The sequence below is a fragment of the Dromiciops gliroides genome, chromosome 4 (assembly GCF_019393635.1).
Source record: "Dromiciops gliroides isolate mDroGli1 chromosome 4, mDroGli1.pri, whole genome shotgun sequence".
NCBI lineage: Eukaryota > Metazoa > Chordata > Mammalia > Microbiotheria > Microbiotheriidae > Dromiciops > Dromiciops gliroides.
Genome location: NC_057864.1, coordinates 269,724,223 through 269,743,394, shown reverse-complemented (window position 1 = coordinate 269,743,394; position 19,172 = coordinate 269,724,223). Strand labels below are relative to the sequence as shown.

At 33.3% G+C, this 19,172-nt stretch overlaps 1 protein-coding gene across 1 annotated transcript in view; it reads left to right on the top strand.

The window, feature by feature from the left end:
• The window catches only part of PKHD1 (PKHD1 ciliary IPT domain containing fibrocystin/polyductin), a 714,107-nt gene that overhangs the window by 682,379 nt on the left and 12,556 nt on the right, over positions 1–19,172 (top strand). The window contains exons 64-65 of the mRNA XM_044005152.1: positions 4,162–4,320; positions 12,010–12,150. Of these exons, the coding sequence (XP_043861087.1) occupies positions 4,162–4,320; positions 12,010–12,150 (300 nt within the window). The remainder of the gene's footprint in view (positions 1–4,161; positions 4,321–12,009; positions 12,151–19,172) is intronic.

Below are 19,172 nucleotides of genomic sequence, written 5' to 3'. Positions count from 1 at the left end.
TCAACAAACACAATAAAAATGGGAGCATCTGAAGAATGTTACTGTCTATATTAGATCTCTTTTTTATTTCTATGATAGGCATCCTCAAGGATAATGTTAAGCATGGTGATTGAGAATATATTTCCTTTCTTTATATTTCACTTGATAATTACGATTAGAGTCTTAAGAAGAACTTAAGTAAGTTATGACATCTTTCAATGAATCTTGTAAGATTTTCACATATAACTGGGAAACATCCATGGAGGATATACTTTAAGGGTATGTTATGCTTCAGGAAGTAAAATTATCTTTATAGCCAACAAAAAATAAAACACAATGGGATTTTGTATTTTCCATGTCTTTAATTAAATAAAGTGACTATAAAGATGTGTTTGCTTTTTGTTTTTGTTTTTTGCTGTGGAATATCATTTGCAAGAGTCTTGCTCTTCTCTCTCTTCATACATAGCTTCCTCAGAGATTGTTGTGATGCTTATGAATATTATTCTTATAAATTTTATTATTTGAGATAGAAAAGAAGATATGTGGGGCAGTATTATTAATATGTTCTACCTATTTTTTGGCAAAAAGATTAAAGATTTTTACATACTTTTGGAATACTGCCCTCTTTCAGATTATCATGAGAATTGATCTCTTGACATCCTCATAATAGGGTCACATCCATCACACATCTTTTTGTATATGGTGCTATGTCCATTTCTTCTAAAAGCACAGATCATCTGTGATCTTAGAGTCTCGATGTGGCATTTGCAATGTCTTTGCTGGTTTAAAAAAGTTTATTTTCAAAATTTTTCACTTTTATTGTCCTCCTTTAAACTTCATCCTGAAATGTCCTTAGTATGATTTTGCTTAATTGGGTGTTTCACTAAGCTTTTAGTAAACTTATTTTTCCCTTAACTATTTCTTGATATTTTCTGAGGATAAACTGCTTTTGATATTCCAATATCTTCTTAAAATTTTTCACAAATGACATTATATTCTAAATCATCGTTAGCTTTGGTGGCCAATCTATCTGCTTAGCTAGATCATATGTGTGTTAATTGATAAAATTTCTAGATTGATCATAATTTAGCTATTGACATTAATATTATGTGAACATAGCAAATAAGAATCTTTTCTTAATTACTAAGATCTCTCTGACCTTTTTTACACAAGAAATTAAATCAAATAAATCAAATGGAAAATAGACTCAAAATATTCAAAATGAAATACAAGTTACAGATCACCTAATTCAAACTTCTCATTTTATAGATGAAGAACTGAGATTCAAAATGAGAAAGCAACTTGCCCAAGTAAGGAGTGGAACTAGAATTTGAACCCAAGCTGAGGAATTGTCTATGTAAATCTTTATAATCCAGTCCTTCTCTCTCATCCCAACTATATTACATACTATTCTTCAACATGAATTCTTTGCTTTAGGGAAACTGCACAATTTATTATTCTCCATGCATGCCTTTTGCTTCCTTTTGCAACTTTATTCATGTTATTACTTCTTCCTATAATGTTATGTTATTTCCTATTTTCTGTCATCCTCCAACCATCCTCTTCTCTTGTGAAATAGGCTTTAAAACTGTGATGGTGGCAACCATTGATTGATGAGTCTTTTTGATTTTGATTTTATATATTATCCTTCAGTTCTTCCATGGTAAAGGATGCTTTATAATCACTTTCATTGTTTTTCCTCCTCACTGCCCCCAGAATGAGGACTAATATTGCTACTCCCTTTTTTGCCTATCAGGAAACTGAAAGCCAGAGAAATTATAAGTAATTTAACCAAGGCAATACAGATTCAGCCTCAAAGTCAAAATTAGATCTTTCTTGTGTGTTCATGAATCTGGCCCTGTTAATAGCTTCTTCATTTCCTGAGCCACTGCCAAAAAAAAGATAATGGTTTTTGGATAGTAATTTTGCAGTGTTGTCTCATCCATGCTTTCCATTTCTTTTGCCAATACCAGAGTTTAGTTCCTTATCATCTCAAGCACAAAATGTTGCAATAGTATCCTAACTGGTTTCCTTGCTTCCAGATTCTTCCCCTATGATTTCCTAAAACAAATCTTCAATGACTCTCCAATACTTCTGAATGTAGTTGAAATCTCTTAGCCTAGAATTGAAAATCCTATAAAATCTTGCCCCAACTTACCTTTCTAGTTTTACCTCATGCTATTCTTTCACCAAATGGACTACCTGTTTTTTAACCCCAAATAGATATTTCACCTGCCTATCTCTGTGACTTTTCCCATGGCATTTTCTTTGCCTAGAACACTTTTCTCCTCATACACCACACCCTCTTTGCTTATAAGAGTCAGTCTGGTGGAGTGGTGAGGCCTGGGTTCAAATCCTGCCTCTGGCACATATTAGCTATTTAAATAAAGATAAGCCATTAATCTCTCTAAGCCTCAATTTCTACAATATTTTTTTAAATTGGGGATGATAACACTTATTCTATCTGCCTTATACTATTGGTGGGAGAAAATTTCTCCATCGATCTTAAAGTACAATATGAATGGGGATTAGTTCTTTCCTTCTACCAGCTCAAATGCTACCTCATCATCCCAGGCAGAAGTAAACTCCCTTTCTGTGCTTCTATAGCTTTTACAATTATCCAAACTAGTTCTACTTATGGAGTATTATATATATATATATATGTGTGTGTATATATGTAATTATATATACATATATAAATAATCTTCTTTTATAATAGTTTTTCTTTTTGTCTAATCTCCCCAACTAGAAAATAAATTCTATGATGATGGATGATAGAAAAAAGCACAATAATTGAAATTAGAACAATTCTGTTTGATTCTTGGCTCTGTGACTTACTGATTGTATGATCCTAAGCAAGTCATTCTGCCTCCCTGGGCCTCAGTTTCCTCAACAGTAAATGAGGAGGGCATTGCCTTCTTTAGTTACCTTCCTTCTGTAGTAATTTTTAAATTAAATAACCCTTCCAGTTATAAAAACCTATGAGATACGTGTTTGATGAAAATATCCATTATGCATAGTACCAAATATAGTATCTTGCGCAGTGTAGGAACTCACAAATTTTGTTGTTGTTATTCTATGTATGAATGATTGAATGAATGAATGCCAGTATTGCAAAAGAGGCATGATAGGATCCATCTTCTTTTTTCCTAGGCTAAGCTGAACCTGCTCTTTTTTTAATACTTCATTACTATCATGGATTGGTTACCTCATTGATTCAAGTACTTCCAATGGTACACAGCTATGTCCCAATTAGTGCAAATAATGAACCAGATTAAGTGGTTGTATGTATTAGAATTGAATGTAGATAGCAACCTACCCATTCTTTTTATGATGGGTACCTTTTATCCATGTCCTCTTATAAAACCTCTATAAGAGAATTCAAGATTGGAGACTTTCCTTTAGCTCTTCTAATAATATGAAGATACAAATGCATCTTATAAACTGTTCCAGTTTTTCTTTGTATCCTCAACACCCAGGATAGTACCTAAGTAGTGCAGCTGATTAATAAATGTTTGCAACTGACTGGCTCTTGCTACATGAGCACACTTTATCCTTTTCCAAGTATACATCTCTTTGATAATATTCTTTACCCAGCTTCATGCATGCTATTTACCATTTTTAATATACTGCTACCCATTTGCTTCTCCCATATGTCCTTCTAGTGCCCTATGCATGATCTACAATTTTGATTCCTTGGAATTCTCTTATCCTCAACCATTTAGAATCACCAGGAGAATGTTGATATTTAGAACATGAGATTTCTCTTTTTTAAAAAATTGCTCACATGTATTCATCAATAAAGAAAGCATATATTAAAATGGATCAAGTGAAGTATTTCAGAGAGTTTCAAACCAGGTGATTTTCCCTATAACTATTGAAGAGATGGAGAAGAGAATATTATATTTTGTTCAAGTGTAAAAATGGAAAATTGGAATGATTTCCTTTGTCTTTTAGATTATAAACTCCAACAGGGAAGAGAAGATGACATATCTTAACTTTGTATTTTCTGTATCAAAGAGGCACACAAGAGGTGCATAATTAAAGTTTGGAGAATAAATAAAAATGAAGGCTATATTTGAGAGATGAGAGATTCTCAGAAATTAAAAAAAAACATTTTATCATGGTTACATTGCTTCTCTTATAGCACATTATTAATTGATTATTTATTTTTCCTTTCAGGTGCCAAATTTACTGTTCAATCCGGGCCATTTGCAGTGTTTCCTGTTAACATGGGAGAGAAATCTACCATCCTTATGGCGCTTGTTTTGTGTTCAGTTGCCTCATGGATTGCTTTATGTTTTCTGGTATTTTGTTGGTTTAAGAAAAGCAAAATCAAAAGTAAGTTTGAATTCCCAAAAGAAGAAAACTCCCGTTTTGATCTGTGGAATGCAAGCATTAATTAAAAAGTCTTGGTTTCTAATAAGTAAGGATATTTTTATTCACCAATGAGATCTCTTATAATCTTGTACAGATAACTGGCCACATAATATCTTTTAAGCCTATTTCTTCAGTACATTGTCTTCCATTTCTTCATGGACTTGGAGAACCTAGGTTTTATTAACTTTTTAAAAATATTTTAAAAATTCTATGTAAATATAATTGGTTTCTTTGTAATCCTAAATATTTTCTTTTATGCCTTTAATCCATTATTCTAAGGAGTCCTTACCAGATTTTAAAAGAGGGTCCATGATATATAAAATTTTAAGAACTCCTGACCCAAACAAAATTTGACCATGTGCAAGTTAAGAAGGCATCCTTTTCCCATCTCTGACTATGATGAAGCTCTGTGTGGGATCTATCTCCTCCTGAAAGCAGTCCATAGTTGTACAAAAGGTATGCCTGACTTCCCACAGACCCACCAGTATTGACTATTTTTATGTGTTATCTTTGCCAATTTCTTGAGTATAAAGCACACCCTCAGAATTTTACAAATTTTACATAGAAGTCAAGTAAAATGTGTTCTTACAGACCTCAGAAACAGGCCGCTTTATAGTATGCTGATGCAAAAACAGAATGTTGTCAGGTTGCAAGAAGCTGCCCTTTATTTTATTCTCCTGGTGTGAATAGTATCTAGTGCAGAGGGGAAGAATTGAATAGAAGTCATTAACTGATTTATCCTTGACTGCCACTAGTAGACTAAGCAGTGTAAGTCCTATAGTGACCTTTTTTGGTTCCTCAAGTTGTAATGTCAATATCTCCAAATCATTGCATATGTATTTTGTATATATCCCATATTTAGTTATCTACGAATGGGTTTCCTATGCATAGAATATAAGCTCCCTGAGAACAAGAACTATTGCCCCTTTATAATTATATCCACAACACCTAGCATAGTGTCTGGAAAATAGTCATTTAATAAAGATTTGTTGAAAGACTGATTTGGAGTCTGAAACTCAGTTTTAAATCTTGATTTTCTACTTTTTATCCTTGGGAGGTCACTTCAGTTCTGTATCTCTTTGTCTGAAAATGGGAATAATAATAACATTTTCCTGCCCACTTCAGAGGATTGTTATAAAAATTAAATGAGATATCAAGGACTTTGTAAAATAAAAAAGTATTATGTATGTATAAAGATATTATTTTTATGATTGATGTCATTATTTTCATAGCAAATGAAAGATATAGCTAGAAGTATAGTACATAGAGAAACCTGCTCATGAAATGTATGAAGGCAAATCATTGCTTGTGGGACACTGAAATGTCTTTCCAAAAAAGGATATGGGATCTTTTCATTCAGGGGAATGAATAGGGCTGGAAGCCCAGAGAACTTCTAAAATCCCAGCTCTGCCACCAATTAGATAAGTGACTTCAGACTAGTCACTTATTTTTTCTGAGCCTCAGATTCCTCTTTTGTCAATATTTGCCCTAATAATTGCAGAGTTGGGGTAAAGATGAACTAAGAGGATAGAGGTGAACATACATTCAAAAATCCAAAAGTGCATTGCAAATATGACTGTCTTTTACTGCCATTATGCCTACATTTTCTTTCCTGTAGTTCACAGAGACACAGAATCATATAATATATTTCAGCTGAAAGGGACATTAAGAGATCTTTAAGAATAGAATCCCTTGATGCCTGGAGGCAAAAGAATGGACTCAATGACCAGCTCCAGGATCACTGAATTAGATATATGTGACACCATATATCTATATAGCAGGGGTTCTTAATCTTTTTCATGTCATGGACTCCTTTAGCAGTCTGATCAAAGACTATAGACCTTTCCCAGGATATTTTTTTAAATACAGAAAATTACAAAAGAAACCTATTATATTTATATGTGATATATATATATACATATATATATATAGTCACTTTAAAACTATATATAAATGTCAGCTATCACCATGACCATGATGATCACAATAATTTTCATTCTTTTCATCTTATTCAATGGAATTCAGATAGATATGATCCTGAGATCCTATTGTTGTTATTTTATGTTTAATGTTTGGCAAACTATTACACGGATAAATTAAATGATGGCTTTTTGTAACTGTGCAAAATGAGGGGGGCATGTAAGCTCATCTTCACTAGTCTCACTAAAGGTCTAGAGAAAATTACTAATATTACTTTTGTTATTAATATGTCTTTCCTTCTGCCACCATTCTATTACTTATAACAAAAAATAAATAAAATATAAAAGAGTATAATGAACCAACCTATTGAAAAAGTCTAATATATCATCTCATTGTATCTTCATGACAAGCCCAGGTTAGGTAGGCGTTATTCCCCCACCTTTGGACAAATGCTATTATTTCATTAATATAGGAACTCCCACTAGAAAAAATCCCTCTACCTTTGCATATCTTTACCTGCAATGCATTCATAGTCATTAGAGTGTTGTCTTGTACATTGAGAAGATAAGTGACTTGTCCAGGGTCATATAGCCAGTATATATGAGAGAAAGTACATGAAGGCAGGTATTATTCCTGGAATCCACCTCTTTAGCCCCTATCCTATGCTGCTTCCCAATGTATTGTCATTATCCCCATTTTATAGTTGATGGACCAGAGTGAAATCTGCTTTTTGTCTGGCTCCAACTCTATCAGCTTGGCCAAACCCCCATGACTTTCCTCAAGGCATGTGTTGAATTGTTTTCAAAGGCAGGATTAAGTTGTGGGAGAGTGGGAAAGATATGGCTCCAAGTTACTAGCCTTTTGCTACTAAGCTCCACTAAGACATTCTCATTGACTTTTTTTTTTTTTTTTTTAGTGAGGCAATTGGGGTTAAGTGACTTGCCCAGGGTCACACAGCTAGTAAGTGTTAAGTGTCTGAGGCCGGATTTGAACCCAGGTACTCCTGACTCCAGGGCCGGTGCTCTATCCACTGCGCCATCTAGCTGCCCCTCTCATTGACTTTTAAAGGCCATTAACTCAACTTGGACAATGGTTTTCAGAAATGATTAGACTCACCAGCATTCTATTTAGCCTCACTAACATTTACCCATGTCTTTCTCTCTTTCTGTACATCACCAATTCTGTTGATTTCTCCCCATATCACTCAGAAAACAGATAGCAGGTAGTGCACAGATATTGGTTCCATAAAAAAAAAAAAAATTGAAAAGTCAATATTGTGGAGGGGCAGAATACCAGGCATGCTTTACTATTTTAGGCAGGTAGACCAGCACTTATATTTTCATGTCATCTTTAACCTTCCTTCTAACACATTCTCATAGAAAGGCTAAAGGCTAGGGGGCCTTGTGTATTGTGTATGGGTATTGCTGGATCAGTGACCTTCAGAATGTGGAAATGCAAAAGTTTCAGTCCTTTGCTGATTTTCAAGAAGGCTATAACAGCTCCATCATCATTGCAAACAGACATCTTGCTACCTTTGCTAGGGAAACTGTGTCAGCCTCCTGTTTAATGAGAACGATGTTCACTTCTTGCTAACACAGTTTCCACTGTAATATGAGCAAGTCTTCAGTGGCAACAGGGATGGAGCTGAAGGCTATGTGTGGAGAATGTGTTTACTTCATGCTCTGAAACATGAGCACATTTAGAGCCCTTCTAATGGTAGCCCTTATATGCGTGATTGCAGGTGTTTCTCTTAGGCTGTTTCTTCCCCAGCTCAGAAAAGTAGATTATTTGAAATAATCACTAGAAAATACACAGACCCAGCAGATTTTTATTTTATTTTCCAAAAATCCAGTGGCACAAAGACACAAAGTACTCTGGCATTTTCTCAGATAATAAGTGTCAAGGTGCTAGTAAAGAAATGGCATTTATTTCTATAAAAGTCTAGTATAGTCTTAAAAAGAAAAAGCAGAAGAAAACAAAATTGACCAGTCTGCTAATATGTCTTATCAGTCTCTTCTTTGGATTCTTGGATTTCCTCCCTCACCCGTTCTTATTCCTGATTTGCCAGAAATCTGAGTTGGCTCTCAAGTGGTTATGAGAACCTTCCTAATGCCCAGTACTAGATGCTGGAGGGTTTTTTGTTGTCCCATCTGTCCCTATTCTCATCATCCCCCTATTCCTCAACATGATTGTTGGGCTGCCTTATCAGGGCTACTGTTGGATAAGCCACTTGGTTTCTTATCCCATCTTCCATCCATCAGTCTATCAATCAGTCAGCCAACAAATCTTTATTTGGTGACCATTTTGTCTCTGGCCAGTTTTGGGTGTTTTAGGTAATACAACATTATGAAATTGTTCCTCCATTCAAGGAACTCGGTTTGGTTGTCAAGACAATATTAATACTTATTAAATAATTAAATAGGCTAGCATGATAGAGCCTATGTTGTGAATTGGATAAAACTCTGGACTTGGGGTCAATAATACTTGGGTTTGAATTCTCCCTTAGACACTTTGGACAAAAAAGTCATTTAATAGCTCTTGGCCTCAATTTTTTCATCTGAAAAGTGTGGAAAATTATAGCACATTTTGTATTTTACATGACATTAAATGAAATAATGCATACTATTTTGCTAAGTTATTATCTCATTCTTCTCAAATTTAAAATGGAGTTCAGATTGAAATACTCCTTGTAAAAGTTGATACATTGCTAAAATTTCTTTATATTCACTGTCCTATGTCCTATTGCACAGCTGACTACAATAGCTATTTTTTTGTAGTTGAATATGGGTATTCAGATATAAACACAATCTTTGTAAATTTACTGAAAATATCCTTGAAACCGGTCCATTGGCACTCTGGACAACAGGGGTAATAGATACTTCTTCCTGTTCACACAGCATTTTTTATATTTTCAGTCAGACCTTTATATATTGGAAACTTTTTTTCCATGTGACTTGGAAATTGTTAATATTTGGCATGGCAACATCTATTAAAATTTTGTCCTTAGGTTTTCGTGAAGCAAACTTATGCCCTGGGAACAATGGGTAGCAGTTTGTTTTATGATAATGGTCCATTTCAAGCACAATACATTTCTTAAACTCTCTTTCTTTTGAAGTCTGTTTTTGCAAATTTGTTTTCTGTTAGTCCCTATGTGTACTTCTAGCCAATAGGTCATATCTAGATAGGTATTCAGTAGGTGTTACAGTGGCCATTCCTTGCCAGTCTCCTTTTCTGAATCTTCATTCGGATCATACACACTAAATATGGACATCCCCTAAATTTTATTCTGAGTTTATTCTCTCTTTACCCTATATACTTTTTTAAACTTGGTGATCTCATAAACTCCCACGGATTTAATTATCATCTCTAGGTAGATGTTTCCCAGATTTATTTTCCAGCCTTCACCAATCTCCTGACTTCCAGTGTCTAATTTCCAACTGTCTATTGGACATCTGACATTAGAATTCCCGTAGACATCTTAACTTCAGCATGTCCAAAACCGAATTCATTATTTTTCCTTTCTTACCAATTTTTCTTTTAATGTTATTTATTTTTGCTTCTTTTCTTCTATATTGTCGTTCATTTCTGTGTATTTTTTGGGGGGGATGGAAGTGCTTTATTTTTTTTTAATGACTTCAGTGTTTGGGCCCTGTTGGTGGTAGTTTGCAAGTCTTTAACAATCCATCTTATAAGACTGGTATTACTTAGGTGTTAATTGTTTTAAACATCTTATTTTTATTCAGCTTTTATTTCAAAATTCAGTAGATATCTTGATGCATTTAGACAAAACATTCTCTTTAATAGTTTTCTCTTCTTCCTCCTCTTCCTCCTCCTTCTCTTCCTCCCCTACCATACTCCATCTTCTCTGTAATCTGAAAAAGTAGATTCAAGTCTTACTTCTGATCCTTGCTATCTATGTGTCCTAAAGAAATTTGCTCCATCTCTATGAACCTTAGCTTTCTTATCTGGAAAATAAGGGCAGTAATACATATCCTATCTAACTCATAAAGCTATGATGAAGCTCTAATGTGACCATACATGTAAGACTCTTTAGTAATCTGAGGTGCTAAATAAGTGAAGGAAATCATTATACATTTGCCACTTATTCAATTGTCAATTGTCAGGGATAGGCTTTAAGTGTTATGGGAGTATAAACAATGAGCCCAGTGAGGTCTTACAGGAATTTGAGAAAGCCTCACAAAAATTATTATATAATTAATTAGTAGTTGTTAGCTGTATGTTAAAATTAAAGTTATAGAGGGTAGGCTTTCTAGACATTTATTCAGCAACTATGAGCACACATTTATTACCCATATCACTTAGCCTTCCTTAGTTTATGACCTTGGTGAAGTAAGAATAAGACCTGCCATGTGTGTTCTTGGGGCATACACTCCATGACCATTGACTACAAGTGTCCCATGTCTTCTCACACAAGCTTGCCTGTGAAACTAGGGAAGAACTCACAAAATGTGGTCAAGAACGCCGCTCTTGTTGACCTTTCACTATTTGGTCCACAACATGCCTAACACCACAGGCAGTTTCTAGCACAGTCTATAGCACAAGCCTTTCGGTAGGGACAAGTAAAGTCAGCTAGGTCACTGGACTTCCCTCTGGACTGATTAGTAACAAAAGAGGCCTCACAACTATTTTGTTTGCTCTCTTTTTTGTGTGTGTGCGATAATGAGGGTTAAATGACTTGCCCAGGGTCACATAGCTACTAAGTATCTAGTGTCTAAGGCCAGATTTGAACTCAGATCCTCCTGAATCCATGACCTAGCTGCCCCCATTTGTCCTGTTTTGTTTTGTTTTGTTTTGCGGGGCAATGGGGGTTAAGTGACTTGCCCAGGGTCACACAGCTAGTAAGTGTCAAGTGTTTGAGGCTGGATTTGAACTCAGGTACTCCTGACTCCAGGGCCCGTGCTTTATCCACTGCGCCACCTAGCTGCCCCCATTTGTCCTTTTTTTAAAAGGAGGACAACTACCTAGTATAAAGGGCAGCTGGTGGTGTAGTCGATAGAGTGCCCGGCCTGGAGTTAGGAAGACTGGAGTTCAAATCCATCCTCAGACACTTACTAGCTATGTGACCCTGGGCAAGTCATTTAACCCAGTTTGTCTCAGTTTCCTCATCTATAAAATGAACTGGAGAAGGAAATGGTAAACCATTCCAGTACTTTTGCCCAACCCCCCCCAAAAAAAAAACCCAAATGGGGTCATGAAGAGTCAGAGATGATTAATAGACTGAACAACATACCAAAGTATAATTGGCCAGTCCAGCAATAGGATAGAGGTTCAGGATCTACCATGCTTTTATATGATTCCCACATGTAACCCCAAGGTAGGAGAACTTGGGGCTTTGTGCAGGCTCTTTGACATCAGTTTCTGCTTTCTTGTCCTGCATGAGTGAATATTTGTCCTGAATCTGCCAGTTAATTGCCATGAGACATGGAAAAAATGCTTAATTTGTTTTGGTCTCAATTTCTTCCTCTACATAATGAAGATATGGGGATGAATGACCCCTTGCTGTTCTAAAAATCTAGATGAACAAACTTTCACAATTATGCTTTGCATCTATTCCCTGTTTGTCCTTCAGAATTTAGGTTACACTCTTTCCTGGGCAACCCACATATAAAAAGGACAAAGCATCATGCTGAAGTGACATGCTCTGTGCTAATATATGTGGCTTTCATTGCCCAAACTCCCAAATGTGTTATGTGTTTTTCATTGGCACAGAAACAAAAACTGAAGGGACTTCTGATCCTCCAGAAGATAACAAAAAGAAAAATCAGGTCATAGACCAACATCATACACATCACACAAAGCTTCAAGGAAGATTAGAAGAGACTCCAAAAGAGGCCACCATGATACAAGAGCGTAAGTATAGTAATTGAGGGTTTCTTGTAACCAGTGTGGACATGATGTGGGTTATCTCTTATTTCAGCTCTAAGCCATATTTTTAGGTCTCTCTTCATTATTTCTCCACTCCCACCAAAAAAAAATCACCTTAGCAGAAGGTGATGCAAATCTAGATGGTTTTGACTTGGTAGTTGTCTAGATCCTAGCTTCTTAAACTGTGGGTTGCAACCCCACATGGATTTTAAAAACTTTATTCTAAGTTTTTATTACTGATTTTTAATTTATTTTGTCCCTCTCCTACCTCCCCAATCCACTGAACAGGAAGGAAGTAATAAAAAGACAAAGAAAGAGAGATAGAGGGTAAGGGAAGTAAGGGATGGAGAGGAGAAAGAGGGGGGAGGGAGAGAAAGGAAAGGAGGAGAGAAAGAGATGAAGGAGGGGGAGAGGAAGGGTGGAGAGTGGAGGAAGGAAGGAAGAATGGGAAATAATGAAAAGGAAAGAAAGAAAGAAAAGAAAAGAAAAGAAAAGAAAAGAAAAGAAAAGAAAAGAAAAGAAAAGAAAAGAAAAGAAAAGAAAAGAAAAGAAAAGAAAAGAAAAGAAAAGAAAAGAAAAGAAAAGAAAAAAGAAGCATAAGCCACACATTTGTCACATTCAAAAATACCTTCTACATATTAGCCTATCATCCCCATTAGCCCATCATCTCTCTGTCATAAGGTGGGCAGTATTCTTCTTTTTTGGTACTTTGGGATCATGGCTGATCATTTAGTTCATAAGAATTCTTAAGTCTTTCAAAATTATTCATTTTTATGATACTCATGTTATGGTATAAATTTATCTTACAGTGATGCTCACTTCATTCTGTATCAGTTCATATAAATCTTTCCATGTCTCTTTAAAATTATTTCTCTCATTTTTTATGGTACAATAGTATTCCACTTTATTAAATTACCATAACTTGTTAAATCATTCCCTAATTAATAGGCACTCCCTTTGTTTCGATTTTTGGGGCAACAAAATTTGCTATGCACATTTTTATACATATAGGACCTTCTCTCTCTTTCTTTGATCTCTTTTCAGAATATATGTTTAGCAGTAGTAGAGATGGATCAAAAAGTATGGAGGGTTTAGTATATTTTGGGGCATAATTCCATTTTTTTATCCAAAAGTTGCACTAATCCATAGCTCAAATTACAATGAATCCATGTGACTGTTTTACCACAGCCCTTCTGAATTTGTCATTTTTTTGTCAGCTTTGCCAGTCTTTTTGGTATTAGTTGGAAACTCAGAATAACTTTAATTTCACTTTTCTAATTATTAACGATTTGGAGCACTTTTTTATATAACTATAAATATTTGGGGTTCCTTCCCTTGAGATCTGCCAGTGCATGTCCTAGACTATTTATCACTTAGACAATAAATATTATTCTCAGAAATTTAAATAAAAAATTTATATATCTTAGAAATAAAACCTTTCTCAGAAAAGCTTGCTACAAAGCTTTTTCTCCTCAAGTTAATTGTTTCCCTTCAAATTTTATTGATGTTGGAATTGTTTGTGAAAAAAAAAAACTTTTTAATTTTATATAATCAAAATCATATTTTATCATACATGACTCTCTGTATTCCTCATTTGGTATAGATTCTTCACCTGTTAGAGGCAGTTAGGTAATACAGCAGATAGAGTGCTGGACCTATAGTCAGGAAGATCAGTGGTCAAATCTGGCTTCAGACACTTAATTCTCCAAGTCGCTTAACCTCTCTTTGCCTCAATTCCCCATTTATAAAATCAGGATAAAAATAGCATCTACCTCAGGAAATTGTAAGATTCATGTGAGATATTTGTAAAGCACTTAGCACAGTTCCTGGTATATAGTACGTACTCATTTCCTCTGTTCCTTTCCCTTTTAATAGTTCTGAAAATCAATTTCATCTTTGCTTCTCTCATTTGTTGTTTTTTTTTTTTTAATTTTTAGTGAGGCAATTGGGGTTAAGTGACTTGCCCAGGGTCACACAGCTAGTAAGTATTAAGTGTCTGAGGCCGGATTTGAACTCAGGTACTCCTGACTCCGGAGCCGGTGCTCTATCCACTGCGCCATCTAGCTGCCCCCTCTCTCATTTGTTTTTGATATTCCTTTTTGTGTTTACATCATATATCCTTTAGGAGCTTATTTTAGTAGAAGGTATAAGGTGTTAGTATAATCCTGCTTTCTGCCCTACTGCTATTTCCTTTTGTCCTTGTGCTTTTAAAATATTTGAAGACTTGAAGTCATTTATGGGATTTGATAGGGTCTATATAGAAAGTATGTGTGCACTTAAGAGGAGGGCCCATGTTTGGCAAGTACAAGCTATCCATTTTGTTTAGTTTTCTCAGCATTTTATGTCAAGTTCAATATTTGAACCATTGATTGATTAAAAGTTCTCACTGAGGATTGAGCTCAGGACCTTCTGCTTGTCAAGTTAACCAGAAGTTTTTATTTTTATTTTTTAATTATATAGTGAGTCTTTCTCCCAGTAGCTGGGGTCCTTGCATTTTTCAAAGATTAGGCTACTTCGTTTGTTTACTTCCATATGTTGTATGTTTAATCTGTTACATTAATGAATCTCTTTACTTTTTAACCAATAGCAAATTATTTTTGAGAAGTACTGCTTTGTTATATAGTTTGGGATCTGGTAGGCCCCCTTCCTTCCCACATTTTGTCATCATTTGTCTTTAGATTCTTGACCTTTTGTTCTTCCAGATTAATTTTATTATTATTCTCTAGCTCTATAAGTAATCCTATGGAAGTTTGGTATGGTGCTAAAGAAGTAAATTAATTTAAATAGTGTTGCCATTTTTATTATTATTGACTCAGCTTACTCATGAGCAATTAATATTATTTCAATTATTTAAGCCTGTCTTTATTCCTATGAAGTATTTATATAGTTATTGGGTATATCTTGATAGGTAAACTTCCAAGTATTTTATGCATGGTATAGTTATTCTAAATGTAATTTCTTTTTCTATCTCTTCATACAGTTTTTTTTGAGTTGCAGAGAAATACTAATGCTTTGCATGGATTTATCTTATGTGTTGAAACTTAGATGGAGATGTTAATTGTTTCAGCTAAGTTTAGTTAATTCTCTAGGATTCTCCAAGTACATTATACTTATCTTTAAAAAAAAAACATTTTTTTCTTCAAACATATCTCCATGATTTATTTTTCTTCTATTGCTATAGGTAGCATTTCTAGGGCTATATCAAATAGAAGTGGTAGTTAAGGACATCCTTGTTTCACCCCAATTTTCTTGTAAAGAGTTTTACTTTATCTCTATTACATAATACTAGTTTTGGGCTTTAGATCTAATTATATCATTGAGGAAAGAACTGTTTTTTCTATAGTTTTAGTGTTAACAGAAATTGATATTTTTAAAAACTTGTATTTATTAATATAATTCTATTTTTATTATTGATATGATTAAGTTTGTAGTTTTCTTACTATTAATCCAGCTTTACATCCCTGATACAAATCTAACCTGATCATGATGTACAATCTTTGTGATATGCTGCTATAGCCTCTTTTCTAATATTTTATTTGAAAAATTTTCATCAATATTTATTAGAGACAATTTATCAATTGTGAAATGATAGATTCTTATAGATTTGACAGAATTCTTCATATATATATTTTATATGAGACCTTTATCTGATAAATTGTCCATAAAATTATTTCCTAAATTTTCTGCTCTGCTTCTGATCTTGACTATATTTGCTTTATTTGTACATTTTTTTAAATTTAATGCAATTGAAATAAATTTTAAATTAAATAAATTATTTGGAATAATATACAAGAAAGTATCCTATGAAACTCTTTTTATGAAGCAAATATGATATTGATACCTAAATCAAGAAGAGTAAAAACAGAAAAAGAAAATATAGGCTAATTTCATTAATGAGCATGGATGCAAAAATCCTAAATAAAATACTAGCTAAAAGAATATAACAATATATTACAATGATTATATAGTATGATCAAGTGGGACTTATACCGGGAATGGATGTATGCTTTAACCTAAGAAAAACTACTAATACAATTGATTACATAAAAATAAAAGTTAAAAAAATAATCATATGTTTATATCAATGCATGCAGAAAAAGCTTTTAATAATGTTCAACACTCATTTATATTAAAAACACTTGAAAGTATGAATCTAAAACAATCAGCAAGCATTATACAGAATGGGGATAAACTAGAAGCCTTCTCAGTAAGATCAGGTGTGAAACAAGGATGCCTGCTATCACCAATATTGTTGTATTGAAAACCATAACAAGAGTAATAAGAGAAGAAAAAGAAATAGAAGGAATAAGAATAGGGGATAAAGCAATAAAACTATCTTTTTGCAGATAATATGATAATATACTTGGAAAATGAGATTCAACTAAAAGTTAGTTTGAACAATTAATAATTTTCACAAAATAGCATGATATAAATCCACATAAATCATCAACATTCCTATATGTCATAAACAAATCTCTGCAAGAAGTAATAGTAAAATATACCCATTTAAAATAACTTGAGTCAGTACAAAATGCCTGGGAGTATACCTGTCAAAACAAACCCAAGACCAATATTAACAAAATTATTTTTAAAAAAACATTTATACAAATAAAATCAGATTTAAATAGCTAGAGAAATATTAATTGTTCATGTGTTGGCAGCTCCAACATTATAAAGCTGATGATTTTACCTAAACTAATTTATATATTTGACACCCTCTCAATTAAAATACCAAAAATGTATTTTACTAAATTAGAAAAAGTAATAACAATTCATTTGGAAAAACAAAAAATCAAGAATATAAAAGGAAGTACTGGAAAATAAAATATAAATGAAATAGGTTTAGCAGTACCAAACCTTAAACTATCTTATAGAGCTGTGATTATCAAAACTATCTGGTCCTGGCTAAGAAACAGAAAGGTAGATCAATGGAATATAGGAGACATACAATTTAGAGCAGTAAATAAACATATTAACCTTGTATTTGACAAGTGTAAAGACTTAAGATTTGGGGAGAATAATTCATTATTTGGTCAAAAATATTGTTGGGAGAACTAGAAAGCAGTATGGTAGAAACTGGGCATAGTAAAATATCTTACACTATTTATACCAAGTTAAGGTCAAAATGGATACATAATCTAGACATAAAGATATTACAAGAAAATTAGAAGAACTTGAAATATATTACTTATCAGACTTAGAGGTAGCAAACAATATATAAATAATATAAATAAAACAATAGATAAATAAACAAGAGATAGGAAGCAAAGTTATATGTAAAATAGATAATTTCTTAGCTTTCTTTTTCTTTTTTCTTTTTTCTATTTCTTCCTTGATTTTTCAGGATTTCTCTTTTGGTATGTCATTTTAAAAAATTGTTGGTTTTCTTTTTTTTTTTTAATTGAAAATCCTACTTTTTCTCATTAATGAAAATGTTTAGAGACATCAATTTTCCCCTTTGGCTTTCATGCCAGCATTTTTGGTAAGTTATTTAATTGTTATTTTCCTAAATAAAATTATCTCTCTTTTTATGATTTGCTATTTTATCCATCAGTTCTTTAGAGTGTTAGTACCCAGTTGATTTTTAAATCTTTTAGAAATCTTTTATTTGACATAATTTTGTTGCATTGTGATAGTAAGTGGTGTTTCATACTTCTGTTTTTCTGCATTTGTATAATTTTATGCCCACATACATGGTCAATTTTATAAAAGTGCCTTGAACAGCTGAGAAATATGCATATTAATTTCTATTTTCATTCAATAATTGCCAGATGTCTATCATATTTAACTTTTCTAAAATTCTATTCAGGTCCTTGTTTTTGTTCATGTTTATTTTTTATTGCTTAGATTTAACTAGAGCTTAAAGGGGTTCTATGTGTTATCCCAATTTTATTTAATATATTTAGATGTTACTCAATTGAGTGCCTATTATGTTAACAATAGAAATTACTTAATGGCATATGGTAACTTTCAACAAAATGTTTCCCTGTTTATCTCTTTTACTAAAATCATTTTTTGCTATTGCCTTGTCTTAAATCTTAATTGCTACTCCCAGGCTTTTTTTTTTTTTTTTTAGTTTAAGTGAAGCATATTAGATTCTGCCACAAGTCATTATTTCAATTCTTTGTGAGTCTAAGTTTCAAGTATGTTTCTTGTAAAAACATATATTTTTTGTATTTTTCTATTCTATTTTCTTCTTCAATGTTATGTATGAGTTTATGCCATTCACATTTACAATTATGTCCATTTTCTTATATATTTTTGTTTGCTTCCCATTGTTCTTTATTACAAGTGCTTACACTTTCATTTCATACCTCTCTTCAAGGTTCTCTTTCTAAGCTTAGGGTTTGTTTATTCTAATGATTTATCCTGTCAATCTATTTTCTTTATTATCTCCCCCTTTCTTCTTTTTCTTTCCTGTATCACTTGAATGTATTTCTACATCAAATTCTGTATATATATGTGTGCACTCCATCCTCTTTGAACTTGTTAGATGAAAATGAGGTTCAAGTAATGCCCACTCAAACTAGTAACATAGAGACAAGGACAAAAGACATAGCTGGAGATTTGAATCGATAAATATGAACACTTAGATGCTTTGAAAGATATGTTATCTCAGTGATATGGGCATTTCTTTCAGAGGTGCAGTTCAATCTATATGAATCCCTTGCTCATCCAAATCTATGACTTACTATTGCCTCTTAAATAATTTTTAATCCTTTGATCTTTTAAATTCCTTCACAATCTGGCTCTGACCTTTACAAATTGATTAGACAGTCCTCCCTTCAAATTTTCTTTTCAATCTAGACAAACTGGTCTTCTTTCTGTTCCTCAACCCATCTCCCTTCTTAATGCCTTTACATTGCCAACCCACCTGGTCTTCTTTACTATCTTTATCTTCATTGAAGATAAAGTTCAGGTACCATCTTCTTATTAAAGCTTTTCCTGGTCCTACAATTGCTACATACTCTGTTCCAATTTACCTTGTACTTAACTATTTTGTATAT